The following is a 22280-nucleotide window of genomic DNA, read 5'->3' on the forward strand; positions in this document are numbered from 1 at the left end:
GGGTTTGGGCTCAGGGATCAAGTTCAGGTCAAGTCCAGATGCCGAACTGAACTTTTATCTAAAGTCTGACTGAACCTGGCAAACATGAACTTCCACAAGTCCAAACATCTCTTCACCTGAGTAAAAAAAACACAGCAGATGGATGACAAGTGAGAAAAAAAAATCATCCCACTTCTGTCCAAACGGAAACCTGCCTTCTGCCATCCAACCTTTCTCCTGGGCATTTGCAGTCACTCTACTGCTATTGACCACCTACCTACTCAGGAATCTGGTGACGGCTCTTCTTTCTGCCACGTCCAGTAAAGGTACCGTCACACTAAGCGACGCTCCAGCGATCCCACCAGCAACCTGACCTGGCAGGGATCGCTGGAGCGTCGCTACACGGGTTGCTGGTGAGCTGTCACACAGGCAGATCTCACCAGCAACCAGTGACCAGCCCCCAGCCAGCAGCGACGCGTGGAAGCGATGCTGCGCTTGGTAACTAAGGTAAATATCAGGTAACCAACCCGATATTTACCTTGGTTACCAGCGCATACCGCTTAACGCTGGCTCCCTGCACTCCTAGCCAGAGTACACATTGGGTTAATTACCCGATATTTAGTCTGGCTATGTGTGCAGGGAGCCGGCACTGACAGCGTGAGAGCGGCGGACGCTGGTAACGAAGGTAAATATCGGGTAACCAAGGACAGGGCTTCTTGGTTACCCGATATTTATATTAGTTACCAGCGTCCACAGAAGCCGGCTCCCTGCTCACTGCACATTCAGTTGTTGCTCTGTCGCTGTCACACACAGCGATGTGTGCTTCACAGCGGGACAGCAACAACTAAAAAATGGTCCAGGACATTCAGCAACAACCAACGACCTCACAGCAGGGGCCAGGTTGTTGCTGGATGTCACACACAACAACATCGCTAGCAAGTTGTGCCTCAGCAGCGATGTTGCTAGCGATGTTGCTAGCGATGTTGCTTAGTGTGACGGTACCTTTAGTGATGTCAGTGTTCCACCAACTTTGAACGTGCAAACTTTACTTCCAGCTACACACGTCAAAATTGTTTGCACCCCTCGTTTAATGAAAGAAAAACCCATAATGGTCGCAGAAATAACTTCAATCTGACAAAAGTAGTAGTAAATAAAAAATCTATGAAAATGAACAAATAAAAGTCAGACATTGCTTTTCAACCATGCTTCCACAAATAAAACTCATGAAATAGGCCTGGACAGAAATGATGGTTCCTCCTTAACTTAATATTTTGTTGCAGAACCTTTTGAGGCAATCACTGTTAAATGATTCCTGTAACTGTCAATGAGACTTCTGCACCTCTCGACAGGTATTTTGGCCACTCCTCAAGAGCAAACTGCTCCAGTTGTCTCGTGTCATGTTTTAGATCTTTCCAAAGATGCTCAATAGGATTTGGGTCAGGGCTCATAGAAGGTCACTTCAGAATAGTCCAATGTTTTCCTCTTAGCCATTCTTGGGTGTTTTTAGCTGTGTGTTTTGGGTCATTATCCTGTTGCAAGACCCATGACCTGTGACTGAGACCAAGTTTCTGACACTTGGGCAGCACATTTTCTCTACAATCCCTTGCTAGTCTTGAGATTTCATTGTACCCTGCACAGATTCAAGAGACCCTGTGCCAGATACAGCAAAGCATCCCAAGAACATAACAGAGCCTCCTCCATGTTTCACAGTAGGGACAGTGTTCTTTTCTTGATATGCTTCATTTTTCCATCTGTGAACATAGAACTGATGTGCCCTTCCAAAAATTTCCATTTTTGTCTCATCTGTCAATAGGACATTCTCCCAGAAGCTTTGCGGCTTGTCAACATGTAGTTTGGCAGATTTCAGTCTGGCTTTTTTTTTTTTTTTTTTTTTTTTTTTCCTTTCAACAATGATGTCCTCCTTGGTCATTTCCCATGAAGCCCACTTTGGCTCAAACAACGACGGATGGTGCGATATGACACTGATGTTCCTTGAGCTTGAAGTTCACCTTTAATCTCTTTAGAAGTGTTTCTGGGCTCTTTTGTTACCATTCAGATTACCCGTCTCTTTGATTTGTTGTCAATTTTCCTTCTGCGGCCACGTCCAGGGAGGTTGACTACAGTGCCATGGATCTTAAATTTCTGAATAATATGTGCAACTGTAGTCAGAGGAACATCAAGCTGCTTGAAGATGGTCTTACAACCTTTACCTTTTAACATGCTTGTCTATAATTTTCTTTCTAATCTCCTGAGACAACTCTTTCCCTCGCTTCCTCTGGTCCATGTTGAGTGTGGTACACCCCATGTTACCAAACAGCACAGTGAGTATCTGTAGCCCTATATTACAGACCCACTGACTGATTACAAGATTGCAGACACCTGTGATGCTAATTAGTGGACACACCTTGGTTTAACATGTCCCTTTTGTCACATTATTTTCAGGGGTACCATCATTTCTGTCCAGACCTATTTTGTGATTTTTATTTTAAAAAAAAAAAAATCTGTGAAAGCATGGTTGAAAAGCAAGGTCTGACTTTCACTTTTTTTTTTCTATAGATTTTTTTTATTTATTATTACTTTTATCAGATTCAGGTTATTTCTGTGACCATTGTGGGCTTTTCTTTCATTAAACGAGGGGTACCAACAATTTTGACCACGTGTGTATATTTCTAGGAACATTCAATGCCTTTGTATAGTTTTGCATCCCTTCACCAGTGCATGGTCATTATTGGGTTAACATAGATCTTTGTCGGTTGGGAATGTTGTTAGAAAATGACCAATAGTTTGAAGGTTTTTGTGTTTAAATGTATTTTTCTTTTAATGTTTGGTATTGTGGTTTTCTATTGTGTGTTGTTTTTTTTTTTTTCCTCTTCTACAACCTCAATCTTTTTTTTTTGGGGTGTACAAAGCCACTATGGTTGCATCTCGATTCTATCTTTTTGTATTGAAGTGACAAATAAGCCTGTGCAAAAGTCACTGCATCAGGAAAATGTTCTGGTGTGAAATCGCCTGTGTTTAGGTTGTTACCTACCACTAAGGAATCTGCTCTAAACTGCTCCTGAAATAGGCTGAGTTCACATGTCCAGTAATCATCCGTTAGAATGGATCCTGCAGAGATCCACTGGCATAAAAGCTGCGCAGAAACATTTTTTTTTTTTTCTTCTTCTTGTCCATTTTGAAAAAAATAATTTTTGCAGTATTTAACATGGGAGTCTATGTTCACACATCAGTTTTTTGGCATCAGGCACAATCTGGCGTGTGCCTGATTCATCGGATCCGGCGCAGAATAAGCAAACACGGATGGGCCTGATCCCCTTTTTTTTTTTTCTTATGGATCCGGTGTACCTGATCCGTCAAAAAAACGGATCTGGCGCATCCGTGTTTTTGCATCAGTTTCGACCGTTGTTTTTGGGTTTTTTTGCTGTATCCGTTTTTTCCAATAAATTGGAGCATGCTCAGTTTAAAAAAACGGATCCGGGGGCCGCATCTGTTTTTTGCGCATCGCGCCGATACGGCGCAATACGTTTTTTTTCAGAGACAAAGTTCAATGAGACGTTCCATCCGGCCACTGCATTGAGTAATTATGCCGGATCCGTCAAAAGCCGGATACAACACAAGGCCATCAGGCACAATCCAGCGCTAATACAAATCAATGGGGATAAAACGGATCCGGTGCCGGATCCGTTTTATCCGTTTTTTTCCGGATAGCTGATCACTATTTATCTTCAATTTGAAACTGGTCCAGTAAGAAAAAAGTGGATCCTTTACAAATGAAAGAATAACCAGATAGCTAAATAGCGATCCTGTTCTCCATAAACTCCAATGTTACAAAACAAATCCTGTAAAAATCCATTTTTTTCAAAACTGACAACTTTTTTGCTAACGGGTTGCTGTGGTATCGGTGATTACTGGACATGTCAACTTGGCCTAAGGGCACATTCAGACTTTGGTATAAATCGGTCCGAGATCGCACAGGCTGGTCAGTGGGTACCAACCCGAGCATGACAGCTTTAAAGAAATGATGTAATTAAAAGGGAAATTGTTACATTGTTACTACAAAAAGTTTTCATTTCAGAATATGACGGTAAACAGAAAAAAAAAATGTAATTTAATTAGCCATAGCAGAATATTTCCTTAGCTGAATTTGTGTCATTACTACACAGCAGTGCCCTCCCTTATGTTGTATGACTGCAATATATTCAGCCCAGATTTTCCCTGATTTCATAGTTTGTATGTCTAATAAATCATTGGCTGTGTGCATTAAAGGTACATCTTTATTCTGTAGGTGTGCATGTTATGCTCGGTGGGATATCACCTCTTTTGTTGTCACCGCTCGGAGAAAACCAGCCGGCGATGGATGGCACTGGATTACGCTGGCATTTCTATCGGCATCTTGGGTTGCTATGTCTCTGGGGTGTTCTATGCTTTCTACTGTAACAATGTAAGTAATCATTCATTCTCAGTTTTCAGACTTGATCAGTGAAGGAAACCATTCATTTCCTGGCTCAAATCAATGAAGCCATCACATTGGTTCCCAGTGCCTGAGGCAAGGTTTTATTTTGTATTCTCCAGACCTTGAGTCTTATTTATCTTGCTAATGAGCACTGTTGGGAGCTGAAGTCCACATAATTTTCATGAGTGAATTTCCATATTAAAAATAATGAGTGAAGGGACATCTGAACTCATGCCTTCTGTGTGTCCTGTTTGAACACGCTTTGCCAACTGCATCTGTAGCGGGAGAGCTTACACAGCAGTACTTCAAAAAGAGGCTTTTATGGCAGCACGACAAATGCCAGCGGAGTCATTTGGGGTTCATTAACTATATTCTGTAATTGGGGAATTGAGTGGGTCAGTGGATTGTGAACGGATTAGATATGGGATGTGGCATGACTTACATAATCCTTACTCTTTCGTCCTCTTAAAGTTAGTATTCTGGGCAAAACCATTTATGTACTATGCTAAAGAGAGTACAAGAGTGTGCAGCTTTCACGTGGCATAGTACATCATGTAGTTCTCCTGGATCTTGCTGTGCCATATACCATATCAACCATATTACATTGCCTGTTATTCCTTTCTTCCATCATTGTTACAAAGAAGGCATACTTTACAGTTTATCTTTTCATTGGAGCCTAGTACTACATGTTCAGGTGCAACGAGTCGAGTGACAGAGACTTGAGAGCCTCTCCTAATATTTGTATGCTGACTCATATGCTTATCTTTCAAATTTTTGTTAAAGTTTCAAGAGCTCTTACTCAAACTATGAATATTTCAGAAATGGCAGATTCTGTTTTAGAATCTGTAAACAATGGCCCTCTGCTGCCACCAATCGTCAGGACAATACGGCCAGTTATTAGGGAAGTCACAGTGAGCTTATATATTATACACCTCTGATTCCAGCACATGGAACTATATGTATGTATGTATATGTATATACACATATATATATATATATATATGTATATGTATATATATATATATATATATATATATATATAATATAATATTAGCTGTAGTACCCGGCCGTTGCCCGGGATAGTAACTGTCTCTCTCCCAGTCTGTGTGTCACGGTCTGTTTGTCTCTGTCTGTGTCTTTCTTTGTCCATCTGTTTCTGTCTCTCTGTCTGTATTTGTATCAGTCTATTTGTCTCCATCTCTGTGTCTGTTTGTCTGTCTCTATATGTGTGTCTCTCTCTTTGCCCGGGCTGTCTCTTTGCCCGGGCTGTCTCTTTGCCCGGGCTGTCTCTTTGCCCGGGCTGTCTCTTTGCCCGGGCTGTCTCTTTGCCCGGGCTGTCTCTTTGCCCGGGCTGTCTCTTTGCCCGGGCTGTCTCTTTGCCCGGGCTGTCTCTTTGCCCGGGCTGTCTCTTTGCCCGGGCTGTCTGTCTCTTTCTGTCTCTCTCTATCGGTCTCCTCACTGACATCTTATTACCTCACACATAAGCCTCTAATACTAACAGTTTATTTTGTTCTTATAGCAACCACTGACAGTTGCAATTAATAGCCTGCAGCTTGTATTCAGTACGTATGTATGTATGTGTGTGTGTATATATATATATATATATATATATATATATATATATATATATATATATATATATATATATATATAGATTATATATATATATATATATATATATATATATATATATATATATAGATAGATAGATAGATAGATAGATAGATAGATAGATAGATAGATAGATAGATAGATAGATAGATAGATAGATAGATAGATAGATAGAGTATATATTTATTTATAATATCTATCATTAGTGTCAAAGCCGAGCTTCACATTACTCCAAGAGAAGCTACTAGCTGCTACCACCAGTCGCCTCTGCAAGCCAATTGAACACCCGTTACAGGTAGCGTATGGTTTCAGGGATGTGATTTATAGAGCAAGAGGAACAAGGCTATTATATTTCATATAGCTAATTCAAAAGGTAGGCAGTGTTTATAAAAAATATACAACAGATGTTACAGAGGGGGCAAAATAACACCGTATATATAATTACATAATAAGGATTACAAAAGAAAAGTACTAAACCAGTATCACGTAGATGACTCAAAGATTAATCGAGGGAAGAACTCCTTTTTTTAATATATTGAACAACCTTACTCTGCAGTGTATCTTCTTGCATTGAACAAGGCATCGACTCCGACTTCTGTATTTATTAAAGAACAGTCACTTCCACATACCTCCCCTTGATGCCTTAGATGGGGTTGGTCATGGGATGTGGCTCTGGTCTCTAGAAAATTTGAGAACCCCAATTTGCAGGATATCTCACCCCCATAGGTCCTAGGCAGAAGATATACTGGGCATGTTTCCTATTACTATTTTATCTTTATGTAGAGATGAAACCTGGCATGGATAGCATCATCTATCTGACCGCTATTAATTTGGGGGTTGATGTTAAGGGTGCACAGTTATGTAATAACATACAGGTTATTCTACTTGGAATCAAGATGTGGAAAATGTGTCTCCAATAACTAGGATTTATGCTTTCCTCAAAAACCAAACTATATATAACTTGTCTCTATTTAATGTCTAAATGACAAACTGGAGTACACCCCTAGGGTGAAAAAGGCCAAATTGTGCCCAAAGTGTTAATATTTTTTGTGGCCACCATGATGATCAAGTACTGCCTTAACTTTCTTTGCCTTGGCGTTCACCAGAGCTTCACAATTTGCCACTTGAATCTATTTCCACACCTTTATGATGAGATGATGGAGCTGGTGGATGTTAGAGATCTTGCGCTCCTCCATCTTCCGTTTCAGGATGCTCCACAGATGCTCAGTAGGGCTAGGTCTGGAGACATGCTTGGCCAGTCCAGCACCTTTACCCTCAGTTTCTTTAGCAAGGCACTGGTCATCTTGGAGGTGTGTTGGAAGTCGTTTTTACTTTGGAATACTGCCCTATGTCCATAGGTTTTTTTTTTTAATTGTTTTTTTTTAAGGGATGGGATCATGCTCTGCTTCAGTACCACAATATATGTCTTCATACTTGGGCACTATGTTGGCATTCATGGTTACCTCATTATTGAACTGTAGCTTTCCACAGCCGGTGTGTGGCATATAGTCTGAGCACTGACAAGTTAACCTCCCTCATCCCCCCTGTAACCTCTGCAGCAATTTTGGCAGGACACTTACGATTTTGAAAAAGCATCCTCTGGATATGGTACTGAGCACATGCACACAACACCTTTGGTCGACAATGGTGAGGCCTGTTCTGAGTGGAACCTGTCTTGCTAAACTGCTGTATGGTCTTGGCCACCATGTGGTAGCTCCGTTTCAGGGTGCTGACAATCTTCTTATAGCCTAGGCCATCTTTATGTAGAGCAATAATTCTTGATTTCAGATCCTCAGAGAATTCTTTGCCATGAGATGCCATGTTGAATATTTCCAGTGACCAGTATGAGAGAGTGTGTGAGCGATAACACCAAATTTACCACACCTGCTCCGCATTCACTCCTGAGACCTTGTAACACTGAGTCACATGACACTGGGAGGAAAAATGTCTGAGCACAGTTTTGCCATTTTTACTCAGGGGTGTAATAATAATAATAATAGTTTTATTCATTTATATAGCGCTATTAATTCCACAGCGCTTTACATACATTGGCAACACTGTCCCCATTGGGGCTCACAATCTTGAGTCCCTATCTGTATGTCTTTGGAGTGTGGTAGGAAACCGGAGAACCCGGAGGAAACCCACGCAAACATGGGGAGAACATACAAACTCCTTGCAGATGGTGTCCTTGGTGGGATTTGAACCCAGGACCCAGTGCTGCAAGACTGCAGCGCTAACCACTGAGCCAACGTGCCGCCCATGTACTCACTTTTGTTGCCAACAGTTTAGATATTAATGGCTGTATACTGAGTTATTTAGAGGACACACCAAATTTACACTGTTATACAAGCTGTACACTGACTAATTTACATTGTATCAAAGTGTCATATCTTCAGTGTTGTCCCATGAAAAATATAATAAAATATTTACAAAAATGCGAGGGGTGTACTTACTTTTGTGATGTACCGTAGATGAGAGGTGGGTGATGAAGAGTAACGGCTACATGTAAACAGCCAATCTTCCCTGGCACTGCTGATATCAGAACTATTCCACCACTTGTGAGCACGTTCCTTTGGGGCATATTGGCTGTCACCTGGAGCCATTACTCTTCAGATGCAGTCATGGTCATATTTCATCCTTTAAAAAGAACCTGACACTAAGTCAAAAGTGGTCATTGTTTGCTCTTATTTTATTTCTGCTGCTCTCCTGACTATTCCGTTTTTTGTTTCTTTAAATCTGCCGTACTTTTATTAGAGGTATGTGCCTTTTTATTAATTGCTAATGTTTATGGACTTTACCAGAAGGGCATTGCTCACAGGATAATAATGCAGAGAAGCCTAAAAAACACCCCCCCCCTCCCCGAGAATCCTGTTAGAAACACTCCCTTGTAAAAAACACAAAAATTGGTGGCAAATAAAAAGGTGTATATATCTCCGGAACCGTATGATGGATTTCAAACAAAAACTAAAAATGGATCACTCGGGAATGTCTGGAATAAAATAGAATTGGCTCTGCTACATGGCTAAATCTAAAAATTCTGATTGTGTCAGAACGGTTGCACCCAGTAATCTAAGTGATACTGTTGGATTCAGGATCTCTCTACCTACATCATGCTTCTCTCAGATGAGGTAGCAAAAACCAGCTGATCACCCGGCGGCCGGCTACTAGGAGCGAGCAGCTGATCACCCGGCGGCCGGCTACTGGGAGCGAGCAGCTGATCACCCGGCGGCCGGCTACTAGGAGCGAGCAGCTGATCGGCCGGCTACTGGGAGCGATCAGCTGATCACCCGGCGGCCGGCTACTGGGAGCGAGCAGCTGATCGGCCGGCTACTGGGAGCGATCAGCTGATCACCCGGCGGCCGGCTACTGGGAGCGAGCAGCTGATCGGCCGGCTACTGGGAGCGAGCAGCTGATCGGCCGGCGGCCGGCTACTGGGAGCGAGCAGCTGATCACCCGGCGGCCGGCTACTGGGAGCGAGCAGCTGATCACCCGGCGGCCGGCTACTGGGAGCGAGCAGCTGATCGGCCGGCTACTGGGAGCGAGCAGCTGATCACCCGGCGGCCGGCTACTGGGAGCGAGCAGCTGATCGGCCGGCTACTAGGAGCGATCAGCTGATCACCCGGCGGCCGGCTACTGGGAGCGAGCAGCTGATCACCCGGCGGCCGGCTACTGGGAGCGAGCAGCTGATCGGCCGGCTACTGGGAGCGATCAGCTGATCACCCGGCGGCCGGCTACTGGGAGCGAGCAGCTGATCACCCATTTACATTACTGTAAAAAAAAAACTGATTCCGTTGTTTTGCATCATCCGTTGTGCCATTATATGCAACACATCAGTTGCATCCGTCACACAACGCAATGCAACGGATACCGTTCAACGCAAGTGTGAAACTAGCCTTAGCTGATAATCGGTGGGGGCAGCTATACAGAGCTCAGCATTCAGAGAACCAGATCTGCAACAGCTAAAACAATGATTGTATCAAAATGATATCAAGTGACACATCGCTGGAATCGGGCTCTCTGTTCTCCTGATATAGCTATGTCTCTTACCTCATGTGTAGGGCATTGCAGCTTAGGTATCCATGGTCACGTCCACTAATATAGTGACAGGTAGTTGCTTATGGGCCGTAACCTTAGATATTTAAGCTGTAATGCCCTGCACATGAGGGAAGAGACATGACTACATCAGGAGAATTATACTACATTTCTAATTGGAGGATTTTGTTATTATTAATAATAATAATAATAATAATAATATAATATAATAATATTCTTACTACATATTGGGATAGGATCTTGAGATTAAAATATGCCTTTAGCATCCATTGATTGATGTTAGGTGTGAAATGACAGGTGTGATCCCAGCACAGTGTTTAGGTAAATGTGGCCTAATCTGTTGATCTTATTTTGTAGGAGACAAGTTCTCTAAGATGCTATTTGTTTTTTGATGTTTATTGCTTGTTTTCTTTGCCTCTGTTGCAGTACTGGCGTCAGGTATATTTAATCACGGTGCTGGCTATGATCTTGGCTGTGTTCTTTGCGCAGATTCACCCTAGCTACCTCACACAACAGTGGCACAGACTGCGCTCTATTATATTTTGTTCTGTGTCTGGTTATGGCGTTATTCCTACTGTCCACTGGATTTGGCTTAATGGAGGTATTGGGGCGTCTATCGTCCAGGTGGGTATTTATTAACAAGTGGATCTTGTACATCAGTGACATTATGAATGCTATTGTATGTTTCTATTTACTGTCTGCCTTTCTTCTTTTCTAGGAATTTGCCCCTCGTGTTATTGTCATGTATCTGATTTCTGCTTCCGCTTTTCTGTTTTATATTTCTAAGGTTCCTGAGAGATATTTTCCAGGTAATATCGCAAATCATTTTAGTCCTTGCAGCTTTTATAGCCATCTAATGTTTTTGTTTATCCCAAATGCCCACAAAATTGAAATCTGGTTATGGGTCTTAGCATCAACTTAAAGTGTGAGATTATTTGGCTTTGACTAGTCGTATAATACAAGGGACACGCATCTGTTAGTATATCTTATGTATGTGTAGTGATTGGTAGTCTTTTGTTACCCATGATCATGCAGGTCTTTTGTTACCCATGATCATGGAGGTAGGTTCATTTAGGACCCGATACGTGTCTGTGACTTGCATACCCTTTATAGACAACAGTATTTGAACACCTACACATTAAACTTACAGAATCTTTTCTCATATTATATAGCCACTGGTACTAATATAGTCAGTCAGTTCCCCATTTTGTAGCTATAATAGCGTCAACTCTACTGGGAAGCCTTTCTACACGCTTTGTAGTGTGTCTGGAAAGTAATTAATAATTTCTTAGGTCAGATACAGATTTTGGATAAGAAGGCCTTATATCCAGTTTCCAAAGGTGTTCTATCAGGTTTCGCTCAGGGCTTTGTGTAGTTATGAAGGTTCTTTCATACCAAACTCTCCCAACCATTCCTTTATGGACCTTGTTTGGTGCCCTGGAGTACAGTCATCCTGGAACAGAAAAGGGTAACTTGGTGACCTAGGCTAACCCCTGTAAAACAATCCTATAGCATTATGAATCCTCCACCAAACTTTACAATTGGCAGAATGTTGTAAGCCTTGTAGCGTTATCCTATCTTTAGCTAAACTCAGACTTGTTCATCAGATCGCCAGATAGAGTAGAGTGGTATGTCACTCCACTTAATACATTACTAGAGAGGAGTGAACCTTCCAAGGTTCGATTCGGTCCGTGTTCGCCGAGTTAACCTGTGTTCGACGAACGTATCTGAACCCTATTGAATTCAATGGGAGGCAAAAACAAAGGCATAGACAAAATTTTAAGGGGCCTAAAGCTGCCAAAACAGCTCAAATCGTTTTTCATGTGGAGCCACACTGTTGTGGCACAGCCATTAACTTCCTAGATTATTAACATAAGAAATATTGAGGTGGATGAGTATAGTAGTGTAGTATAGGCCTGGTGGACTGGGAGCCCTCATAACTCATGCAACAGCTCAAACTGCTTTTCTGGTAAGATACACTCAGGTGGCACCTATATTCGCTTCATAGACTATTATTGCGAGACATATTTAAGGGGTAGTAAGAGAGGTTGATGAGTGAAAAGTAGCTGCATGCTTGCCAGTCTTTGAGCCCTACTGCTACAGGCAACACAAAATAAGGAGATGCAACTATGAGTCCTCATCCCCATTTCGCAAAATTAGGGGCAGACACCAGGAAAGTGGCATCAATTGTCCCAGGCTAAAAATATAATATAATATGGCTCAGCAGTCCAGCATAGGACATGCACAAGACAGTGTCTAGGCCAGCATTTACAGCTTTCAAATTAACAACCACAATAATTGAATAAAATAGATTTACTTTATTAACACAATTCATAGATTAAAAGGTTTAAAATTGATGATAGAAAAGAGGAGGCTAACACACAATACTGACAAAATGATGTTAATTAGGTAAATGCAAAGGTGCAATATAAATAGTAAATCACTAGATGGCACTATAAATAGAGATATGGAGAGAGTGCAAGCCAAAAAACATCACCATGGGTATAATATGTATATGGCACATATAATAGACACTAGTCAAATAGGGCACAATGTTGCTATCAGGAGTCTATATTAAGGTGCATGAGAAACACATGGTGATAACTGTCAGCAAACATCCCCCCACATCCATATCCCAATAGATCTCGGAATTAAAGCCGAGGCCCCCTGACGAAGGATCTCCGAAACACGTGTTGGGTCGGCTGGCTTCCACACTCTCACTCATTGATGGCTACAGGTATAATCTTTTTACCCCTTTGGGCTCCTAATACTTTGACTTTTGATCATGGCATTTGCCATTAATGGAGCTTTAATTCCGAGATCTATTGGGATATGGATGTGGGGGGATGTTTGCTGACAGTTATCACCATGTGTTTCTCATGCACCTTAATATAGACTCCTGATAGCAACATTGTGCCCTATTTGACTAGTGTCTATTATATGTGCCATATACATATTATACCCATGGTGATGTTTTTTGGCTTGCACTCTCTCCATATCTCTATTTATAGTGCCATCTAGTGATTTACTATTTATATTGCACCTTTGCATTTACCTAATTAACATCATTTTGTCAGTATTGTGTGTTAGCCTCCTCTTTTCTATCATCAATTTTAAACCTTTTAATCTATGAATTGTGTTAATAAAGTAAATCTATTTTATTCAATTATTGTGGTTGTTGGCTATTCTTTTTTGGTTCTCATTTATATATAAATAGCCTTTCCAGTTATAGGCTGGAGTGTATGTACTTTATTGGTGATAGTCATATGTACACACCAATGTGCTCCTATTGGTCTTAATCGGTGTAGCTTTCAAATTAAGTTAACATTAAGAGGTGGATGAATGACAAGGGTAGGCCTGGTGCTCTGAGATCCCTATAGACAACACACAACTTGGAGACCCAACTTAGAGTCTACACATTTCAAAAAATTAGGAAAGACTGGTGTCTAAACTCTAAAGAGTTTGTCTGTGCTCCAGCCAAAAATTGCCATTTCAACATATAAATAGTCATTGCTACTTCTGTGGCCCTGCCACAAATTGCCATCTCAGTAAATGGTTATTAATTTAGTGACAGGTGACCGATGGGCGTGGGCCTAGGGTTGTGAAACAGCTGGTTAAAAGAAGGGAAGGGTACATCAAACATGAGTGGGGAATACTGAGGTCATGGTTCAAAAGGGGAAGAGGCGTGGTTTTTGAAGTTGTACGTGGGGTAGGTGCTAATGATACAGAGGCTCTACTGAACAAACAATGACTCGTCCTATCCAAAGACAATCCACAACTTCTGTTACTGGACGGGCTACTCGACTCCCTTTCTTTGGCAGCTGCACAGCGGTAATACTTGGAAAACAACTGTTTGGGCGCATGGCAGGGCTCGTAAAGGATATAGCGCTATTTGACTTTTTGAACACAAAATTGTCTGGAATTGTTAGTGGACGCCATGTCATGTTTGCAGAGCTCCTGATGTGCCTAAACAGTGGAGCTCCAACACAAATGACCCCATTTTGGAAACTAGACCCGTGAAGGAATTTATCTAGACGGCTAGTGAGCACCTTGAACCCCCAAGTGTTTTACAAAATCTTATAACGTTGTGCTTTGAAAACAAAAAAATAACAAAAAAATAAATTTGTAACCACTACAATGTTGCTTAAACCCTAATTTCTTTTTTCAAATTCACAAGGGTAACAGGAGCTAGTGGACCTGACAATTTGTTGTGCAATTTCTCCTGAGTATGCCACTACCCCATATGTGGTCAAAAACTACTTTTGAAGCAATGGACAAAGTGAAGAAAAGAAGGAACGCCTTATTTGAGTTCAGATTTAGTTGAAATGGTTTGCAGATGCCATGTCACAGTGACATAGCCCCTGAGGTGCCATAACAGCAGAAACCCCCCACAAGTGACCCCCATTTTACAAACTGTATCCCTCTATGAATTAATCCAGGTGTGCAGTGAGCATATTGACACCACAAGTGTGTCACTAAATTTTATACTATTGGGTGGCGAACAAAAAATAATAATTTTGACAAGGGGAATAGGTACAACGTGCCCCAAAATGTGTTACACAACTTCTGAACGTGGCAATACCTCATATGTGACTGCACAGTACTGTTTGTGTGCACCACAGGGCTCGGAAGGGAATAAGAGCCATTTGATTTTTGGAGCACAGATTTTCCTAGAACAGTTTGCGGACTCCAAAGCCCATAAGTGCCAGAACAGAAGAAACACCCCTTAAGTGACCAAATTTTGGAACTTGCACCCCTCTGGTAATTCATCTATGGGTGTAGTGACAGTCTAGTCTCTGGAAAACACCTGTGGTGTCAAACACAGTAAATGTTGTGGAATTAAAAATTGCAAATAAGCCCTTGTTATGCTCAGTACATTGTAGTGCCCGTACATTGTGCCCAGTTCATGCTTCTGGAAACATGCACCCTGTAAATTAAGCGGGCTCTCCTCACTACAACAATGTCAAACATGTGGACGCTAACTTTGTTTAAGCACATTGTGGGGCTCAGAATGGAGGGGGACATTTAGATTTTGGAGCTCAAATTTTGCTGAATTATTTTTTGTTTGTTTTGAGGGAGCAAGCCATAATCAGTAACATGGAAGCCCCCTAAATGTCAGTTAACATCGGGATGTTGTGCTATGAATTTATCACCCTTGTATTTTGTGTGTTGTGTGGTGTCTATTATTTTGTATTAAATTGTAATGCTGCTGGTGACCACTTGTATTTTTTGTCTTTTTACAGGACAGCTAAACTACCTTGGTTCCAGTCATCAGCTATGGCATATTCTTGCAGTGGTAATGTTGTATTGGTGGCACCAGTCTACAGTCTACATCATGCAGTACAGACATAGCCAACCATGTCCTTCTCATGTGGACCATTTGTAAGGTAATGGAGGTCACTAGAATTAAAGAGATTTTCCAACACTGAAAAATATATATTGTATTTTTCGTTTTATAAGACGCACCCCAAATTCAGAGGAAAAAAAAAATAATATAAATATGTGGGGTCTGTTTTATAATCCGGTGGTGTATTACCGCTGTGATTGGGGTTGCAGGCTCTATTCTGTCCTGGCTCTGCTCCATGCTGGCTCTGTTGTGCCCCGTGCTGGCTCTGCCTTGCCCCGTGCGGGCACTGCTCTGCCCCATGCTGGTTTTGCCTTGCCCCGTGCTGGCTCTGCCTCATACTGGTTCTGCCTTGCCCCGTGCGGGCACTGCTCTGCCCCATGCTGGTTCTGCCTTGCCCCGTGCTGGCTCTGCCTCATACTGGTTCTGCCTTGCCCCGTGCGGGCACTGCTCTGCCCCGTGCTGGCTCTGCCTCGCCCCGTGCTGGCTCTGCCTCGCCCCGTGCTGGCTCTGCCTCGCCCCGTGCTGGCTCTGCCTCGCCCCGTGCTGGCTCTGCTCTGCCCCGTGCTGGCTCTGCTCTGCCCCGTGCTGGCTCTGCTCTGCCCCGTGCTGGCTCTGCTCTGCCCCGTGCTGGCTCTGCTCTGCCCCGTGCTGGCTCTGCTCTGCCCCGTGCTGGCTCTGCCTCGCCCCGTGCTGGCTCTGCCTCGCCCCGTGCTGGCTCTGCCTCGCCCCGTGCTGGCTCTGCCTCGCCCCGTGCTGGCTCTGCCTCGCCCCGTGCTGGCTCTGCCTCGCCCCGTGCTGGCTCTGCCTCGCCCCGTGCTGGCTCTGCCTCGCCCCGTGCTGGCTCTGCCTCGCCCCGTGCTGGCTCTGCCTCGCCCCGTGCTGGCTCTGCCTCGCCCCGTGCTGGCTCTGCCTCGCCCCGTGCTGGCTCTGCCTCGCCCCGTGCTGGCTCTGCCTCGCCCCGTGCTGGCTCTGCCTCGCCCCGTGCTGGCTCTGCCTCGCCCCGTGCTGGCTCTGCCTCGCCCCGTGCTGGCTCTGCCTCGCCCCGTGCTGGCTCTGCCTCGCCCCGTGCTGGCTCTGCCTCGCCCCGTGCTGGCTCTGCCTCGCCCCGTGCTGGCTCTGCCTCATGCTGGTTCTGCCCTGCCCCGTGCTGGTTCTGCCTTGCCCCGTGCTGGCTCTGCTCTGCCCCATGCTGGTTCTGCTTTCTGCAGCCTGTGCTCCGTTCTGGCTCCTTTCTGTGAGGGGGTGGCGAGGCAAGGGTTATTCCGAAGATGTGCTTCAAACAAATGGGGCCTGGAGGTAGCGTGTGCGCAAATGGAGCTTTTGAGCCTTTTGAGCCAAGAGCTCCATCTGTCCACGCACGGACTCTAGGCGCCATTATTTGAAGTCCTTACCACTGACATCGTCAGAATGGCTTGTACCTCGCCAGCAGCCGCCAACCACAGCAGCTGCGTCGGCCACCGCACAGAGCCCCTGCCTCCTGTGACCCAATCACCACCCGGTAAGCTACATTAGGATTTTAAGATGCACCCCTCATTTTCCTCACAAATTTTTGGGAGGAAAAGTGCGCCTTATAATCCGAAATACGGTAATTTTTTTTTTTTTTTTTCTGGCATGGATTGTGTGAAAGCACTAAACAGAGGCTTGGTTGCCTTTTAGCACCCCGCTGATAGAGCTCAGGCACTTCCAGAGTTCTACACCTACTATACTAATGTTGTCTGCTCTATTTGAAAGTTAGCAGGTCCATTGCAGCCTTAAATTGGCTGCAGCGATCATTTAACTGAAAGATTGTAATCACAGGAGGCAGCAGTCCTCAGTCCTGTGGACTTTCAGAGTAGACATCTTTACTGGAGCCAGTGTTGCTCTCTGCAGCAGCCTGCACTGTACCCTTGATTGTGATGGAAGATATGTCTGTTTATTGTTAAACAATTATCCATGGCTAAAAACAATTTATTTTAATGTTGGATCACCTGTTTAACCCAATAACAGGCTGAGAATAATGGCATATTAAAATATACTCTTCTTTGGTTGCCCTTTTCAAACCTGGATAGCTGCATTGAGGAGGAGTGTGTATAGAGGGGTTCAGTTGTGTCGGGCCAGGATATACAATTGAGAAAATTTGAGAAATGCTGTATAGAAGGGTGGCAAATGTTATTTAACAGAGGACTTAACCCACTATTGCCAACCTGAAATGCAAAAATGGTTAGAGAACTATGACTATGTCTTTAGGTCGGTCCCCATTATTGACTCAGCATTGGCTTCAGATAGGCACATAAACATTAATGACTTATAAGGAACTTAAAGGGAACCTGTCAGGTCAAAAAAGCGTTCTGACCTACAAGCAGGAACCTGTGTGAGCTAGTAACCCTTTCCTACCTATCTCTGTGTTGGTATATTGTGTATTATGAAAGTAATAAAATATTTTTTAGTACTTACATATTTCCTATGTAAATGAGCAGGTCTCTAGCCTCATGGGCGTCACAAACGCCCTGTGGGCGTGATACCATGGATTTACATGAGCGTTTGCTCCTTCAGAATCTGACACGTGCGCGCTTACCATTCTCGCCTTCTCATTCTGGTGTTTACTTGCCGGGTTCAGACGCGTGCTGTGCATGACCGGAACCGCAGGAGTCTTCTGAGCATGCGCAGTGCGCGTCTGAAGCTGACAAACACCAGGATGAGAAGGCGGCGAGAATGGCAAGCGCGCACCTGCGGGATCTCCAGGAGCTGATGGTGACGTCGCTCATGTAAATCCATGGTATCGTGTCCACAGGGGCGTGAAACCATGGAAAGCATGTGTCGCGGGCGGGGAGGAGGGTGTCAGCACACTACGCTCACCCCCTTCTGCTCGGGTCCGGCGGCCGCTGCTCAGTGGTGGCTCGAGCTGTAGGCCGGATCCCGGGGGTTTCTCGAGCGGCACTCCTCGCCCGTGAGTGAAAGGGGGTTTGTTGGGTGTGGGGATGATTATTGTCCGTGACGCCACCCACGGTTGTGGTGATTTCACCACCGCTGCTCAATACGGGTATCCCGGGGATGGTGATGCGGAGCAACCAGGTGTTGTGTTGCCCCTCCGTGGGCAGGGGTTGGTGATCCCGGGGCCCGGTGAAGGTTTGTGAGGTGCGGGGCCTGGTGGGTGCAGGGACGCGGGGGCAGCGTTGTGCCTTGCGACACTGTGGTACTCACTCAGCCTGAGACGTGGACACAGTTTTACGGTAAACCAAACGGCTGGTAGGACGGTCCCACAGACGGCTGCACCTGCACTCCCGGTAGGTGACGGTGATGTCCCTCTTCCTTGCACCTATGGTTGACTTGTGGTAGCGGTGGATTCCCTCCGGTTACCCGCTCCCCGGCTTCAATCTGGGCCGGAGGAGCCCTACACTTTGCCCGCAGGCGCTGGCCCTGAGAAACTGGTGCCGTGGCGGTGGCGGTGTTTCTCCGATTCGGGTTGGGCTGTTGCCTTCAATCGGGACTTGGTTGTTGGGGGATCTACGTCCCCTTCACTGACGGATTCGGCAAATTTGGCGACTCCTAGCCTTGCCGGGGTCCGAGAGGCCCCTGCCCTGGTGCTGACTGTCCTTCGGAACACTGCTCCAGACCACCGGGCACACAGCCAACGGGGTCCTTCCAGGAACTTCCAAACGGTCCCCCTCCAGACAGTCACCGCCGTCGCTGACCTTGCTGATCTGGCCCTACACAAAGCTGGACCCTTCAGGCTTTCTTTCTTTACTGTCACTTCACTTGCTTTCCTCCTCTTTCACTTTTCTACTCTCACTACTTGTTTACTCCTCCACTTAGCTCCTCACTCCTGCTCCTCCCCGAGCTGACTGCCTGGTTTCTCCCGCCTCCAGAGCTGTGACCTCCTTGGTGGGCGGAGCCAACCGCCTGGCCCACCCCCTGGTGTGAATCATCAGCCTCTGGAGGAAGGCAACAAGGATTTGTAGTTTAGCTGTGATGTGCCTACCTGGGGTGTGGGGTGTGGTGGTGTTGTGACCTGTGACCCCTGGCTTGCCCAGGGCGTCACACATGCAAACACACACAGGGCGATGTGACGCCCATGAGGCTAGAGACCTGATCATTTACATAGGGATATGTAAGTAATAAAACATATTTTATTACTTTCATATTACACAATATTACAACACAGGGATGGGTAGGAAGGGGTTGCTAGCTCACACAGGCTGCTGCTTGTAGGTTAGAACGCTTTTTTGACCTGGCAGGTTCCCTTTAAGTATTCAGTAACCTATAGTAGTGAGCAGAATAGGATATTGGAGATTATCCAGCTCTACTTGTCATTTTATTACTTAGAGAACAACCACCAGGATTTTGCTATGTAAAGTAAAGGCAGTGGCATACTGGCACTAAGATGCTGAATCCAGGCATACTTTTGTTGAAAGATCAGATGCTTGGATGAATAAATATCTTTAATCAAAGTTACAGAAATGCACTGCACTTTGATTGACATGTGCATCAGCTCGGGCTTTTGTGGGTCAGGTCCTCGCTATACACTACTCCTCCTGCGTCCTCTATGGCTTGCCCCCCTATTCTGTAAGTTTTGTGCTGTGCCACCATTGGCGCAGTAATAATTTCTTCATTAAAATGGCGCTGGAGTACATTCTTGCATGTGCCACAATCTCCAGCGCCATTATATTGAAGGCACTGTGGAAAACACTCAGCGGCATCGGTGCGTGCAGTCTTTAATTTTTTTTTCTTTTCCATCTGCGCACACGCCCCTGCTGCTCATAGTCTTCTCCACAGTGTCTTCAATAAAATGGCACCGGAGATTGCGGTGAGTTCTGCAACTTTGATTAAAGACATCTTAACCAAGCATCGGATCGTTCAACAAAAAGGTATGCCTGGATTCAGCATCCGAGTACCAGAATGGCACTGCCTTTACCTCATATAGCAAAATCCTGGTGGTTGGTTCTCTTTAAGAGTAGAAATGTGTCCCAATTAAATAACTTACATAGGGCTAAAATAGACTGGATTTTTCATTTCACGAATAGTCTTCAATGAAATCTAATTTGTTTTCCCCAGGATCTTCCGGTTTCTTTTTGAGAACATGAGACAGAAGTCCTGGATGCCAGTACTTTTTTATTTTTTGTCTTAAGAAACCCATGAGGTATCCATCCATCTGAAGGTTTATTGCTGGAAAGTCGGCTGGCGTTCTAAGGCTTCGCCCCATGCCTCTTAAGGCTGGTGGGAATGAAGACACTGGATGGTACCGCAGTGATGCATCAGTCTTCACTGGATGTTTGGAAAGGACACTTCTTACTCTGAGTTAGTCACATTATGGCTTTGAGAAGGTGGTATTCTGAAACATTCCATATCTGTGCCTAAAGGAATGTTGTTTTGTCTCCGTCTATTGGACAATGTACACAGGTCTGTATATATGTGCCAAATCTGCCATGTGAAGAGTATTCTCATTCATGCCATGTCATACTGAATTCAGTAACGCAAAAATATCAACGTTCCATCACTACGCAAAGGTAGAAAAATCATACGCTTCTATACGAGTGATCGAACTGGAAATGTCTAACAATTTAAGCTTTTATTTATTAATATTGTTTGTGTCCTTATTTATTAACTTAATTTAAACTAAATCAAATGACGTATTAAAAAAAATGGATTTCAATAAAGGTTTTTTATTTATTTTATTTTTTTTGATCCCTAGATTTTTTTTCTCTCTATTGAAGCAGAAAATGTACTAGAATGTAGTTGCCACATTGAGAGAAAAATACAAGTGGAAAAGGCAAAGCAGCGGCCATATGTTTTCCCTCAAATGTACAGTTTTATAATACTCGTTTTTTGTAACTTAATGAGAATATGTACAGTGCTGCTGCCTTTCTTAGTGCTGTGTAAGCATCCGAAAATAAATCTGTGTATTATAACAAGGCAAAATGTTTCCAAAACCATTGCCATGTATAATTTTACATATTCTAGTGGCCACAGTACACATGACTGTTTTGCAAAGAGCAAACATTTTCAGGCAATTGATGTTTTGCTCTAGTAGGTCCTAACTTGCAGATGATCCTTGATTGGGGGTTTCAGTTCCACAGGACACAACCACATTCAAAATATGGCCAACACAGATCAGATGATGGCAGTCCTGGTGATCAGATGATGGCAGTCCTGGTGATCAGATGATGGCAGTCCTGGTGATCAGATGATGGCAGTCCTGGTGATCAGATGATGGCAGTCCTGGTGATCAGATGATGGCAGTCCTGGTGATCAGATGATGGCAGTCCTGGTGATCAGATGATGGCAGTCCTGGTGATCAGATGATGGCAGTCCTGGTGATCAGATGATGGCAGTCCTGGTGATCAGATGATGGCAGTCCTGGTGATCAGATGATGCCCATCCTGGTGATCAGATGATGCCCATCCTGGTGATCAGATGATGCCCATCCTGGTGATCAGATGATGCCCATCCTGGTGATCAGATGATGCCCATCCTGGTGATCAGATGATGCCCACCCTGCTGATCAGATGATGCCAGTCCTGGTGATCAGATGATGCCAGTCCTGGTGATCAGATGATGCCAGTCCTGGTGATCAGATGATGCCAGTCCTGGTGATCAGGTGATGCCAGTCCTGGTGATCAGGTGATGCCAGTCCTGGTGATCAGGTGATGCCAGTCCTTGTGATCAGATGATGCCCACCCTGGTGATCAGATGATGCCAGTCCTGGTGATCAGGTGATGCCCACCCTGGTGATCAGATGATGCCAGTCCTGGTGATCAGGTGATGCCAGTCCTGGTGATCAGATGATGCCAGTCCTTGGGATCAGATGATGCCAGTCCTGGTGATCAGATGATGCCAGTCCTGGTGATCAGGTGATGCCAG

The 22280-nt window shown here is 44.5% G+C and overlaps 1 protein-coding gene across 2 annotated transcripts in view; it reads left to right on the forward strand.

The window, feature by feature from the left end:
- Positions 1-21752, forward strand: part of PAQR3 (progestin and adipoQ receptor family member 3) — a 62696-nt gene extending 40944 nt beyond the window's left edge. Inside the window, exons 4-8 of one of the 2 annotated variants that reach the window (XM_075352425.1) lie at positions 4265-4420; positions 10523-10720; positions 10815-10905; positions 15340-15483; positions 20475-21752. In XM_075352425.1, coding sequence (XP_075208540.1) covers positions 4265-4420; positions 10523-10720; positions 10815-10905; positions 15340-15482 — 588 coding nt within the window. In that variant the 3' untranslated portion in view covers position 15483; positions 20475-21752. The remainder of the gene's footprint in view (positions 1-4264; positions 4421-10522; positions 10721-10814; positions 10906-15339; positions 15484-20474) is intronic. The other variant, XM_075352426.1, reaches the window with a different exon arrangement.
- Positions 21753-22280: the final 528 nt, after the last annotated feature.

Source organism: Anomaloglossus baeobatrachus, chromosome 1, assembly GCF_048569485.1.
Source record: "Anomaloglossus baeobatrachus isolate aAnoBae1 chromosome 1, aAnoBae1.hap1, whole genome shotgun sequence".
In the NCBI taxonomy this organism is placed as follows: Eukaryota; Metazoa; Chordata; class Amphibia; order Anura; family Aromobatidae; genus Anomaloglossus; species Anomaloglossus baeobatrachus.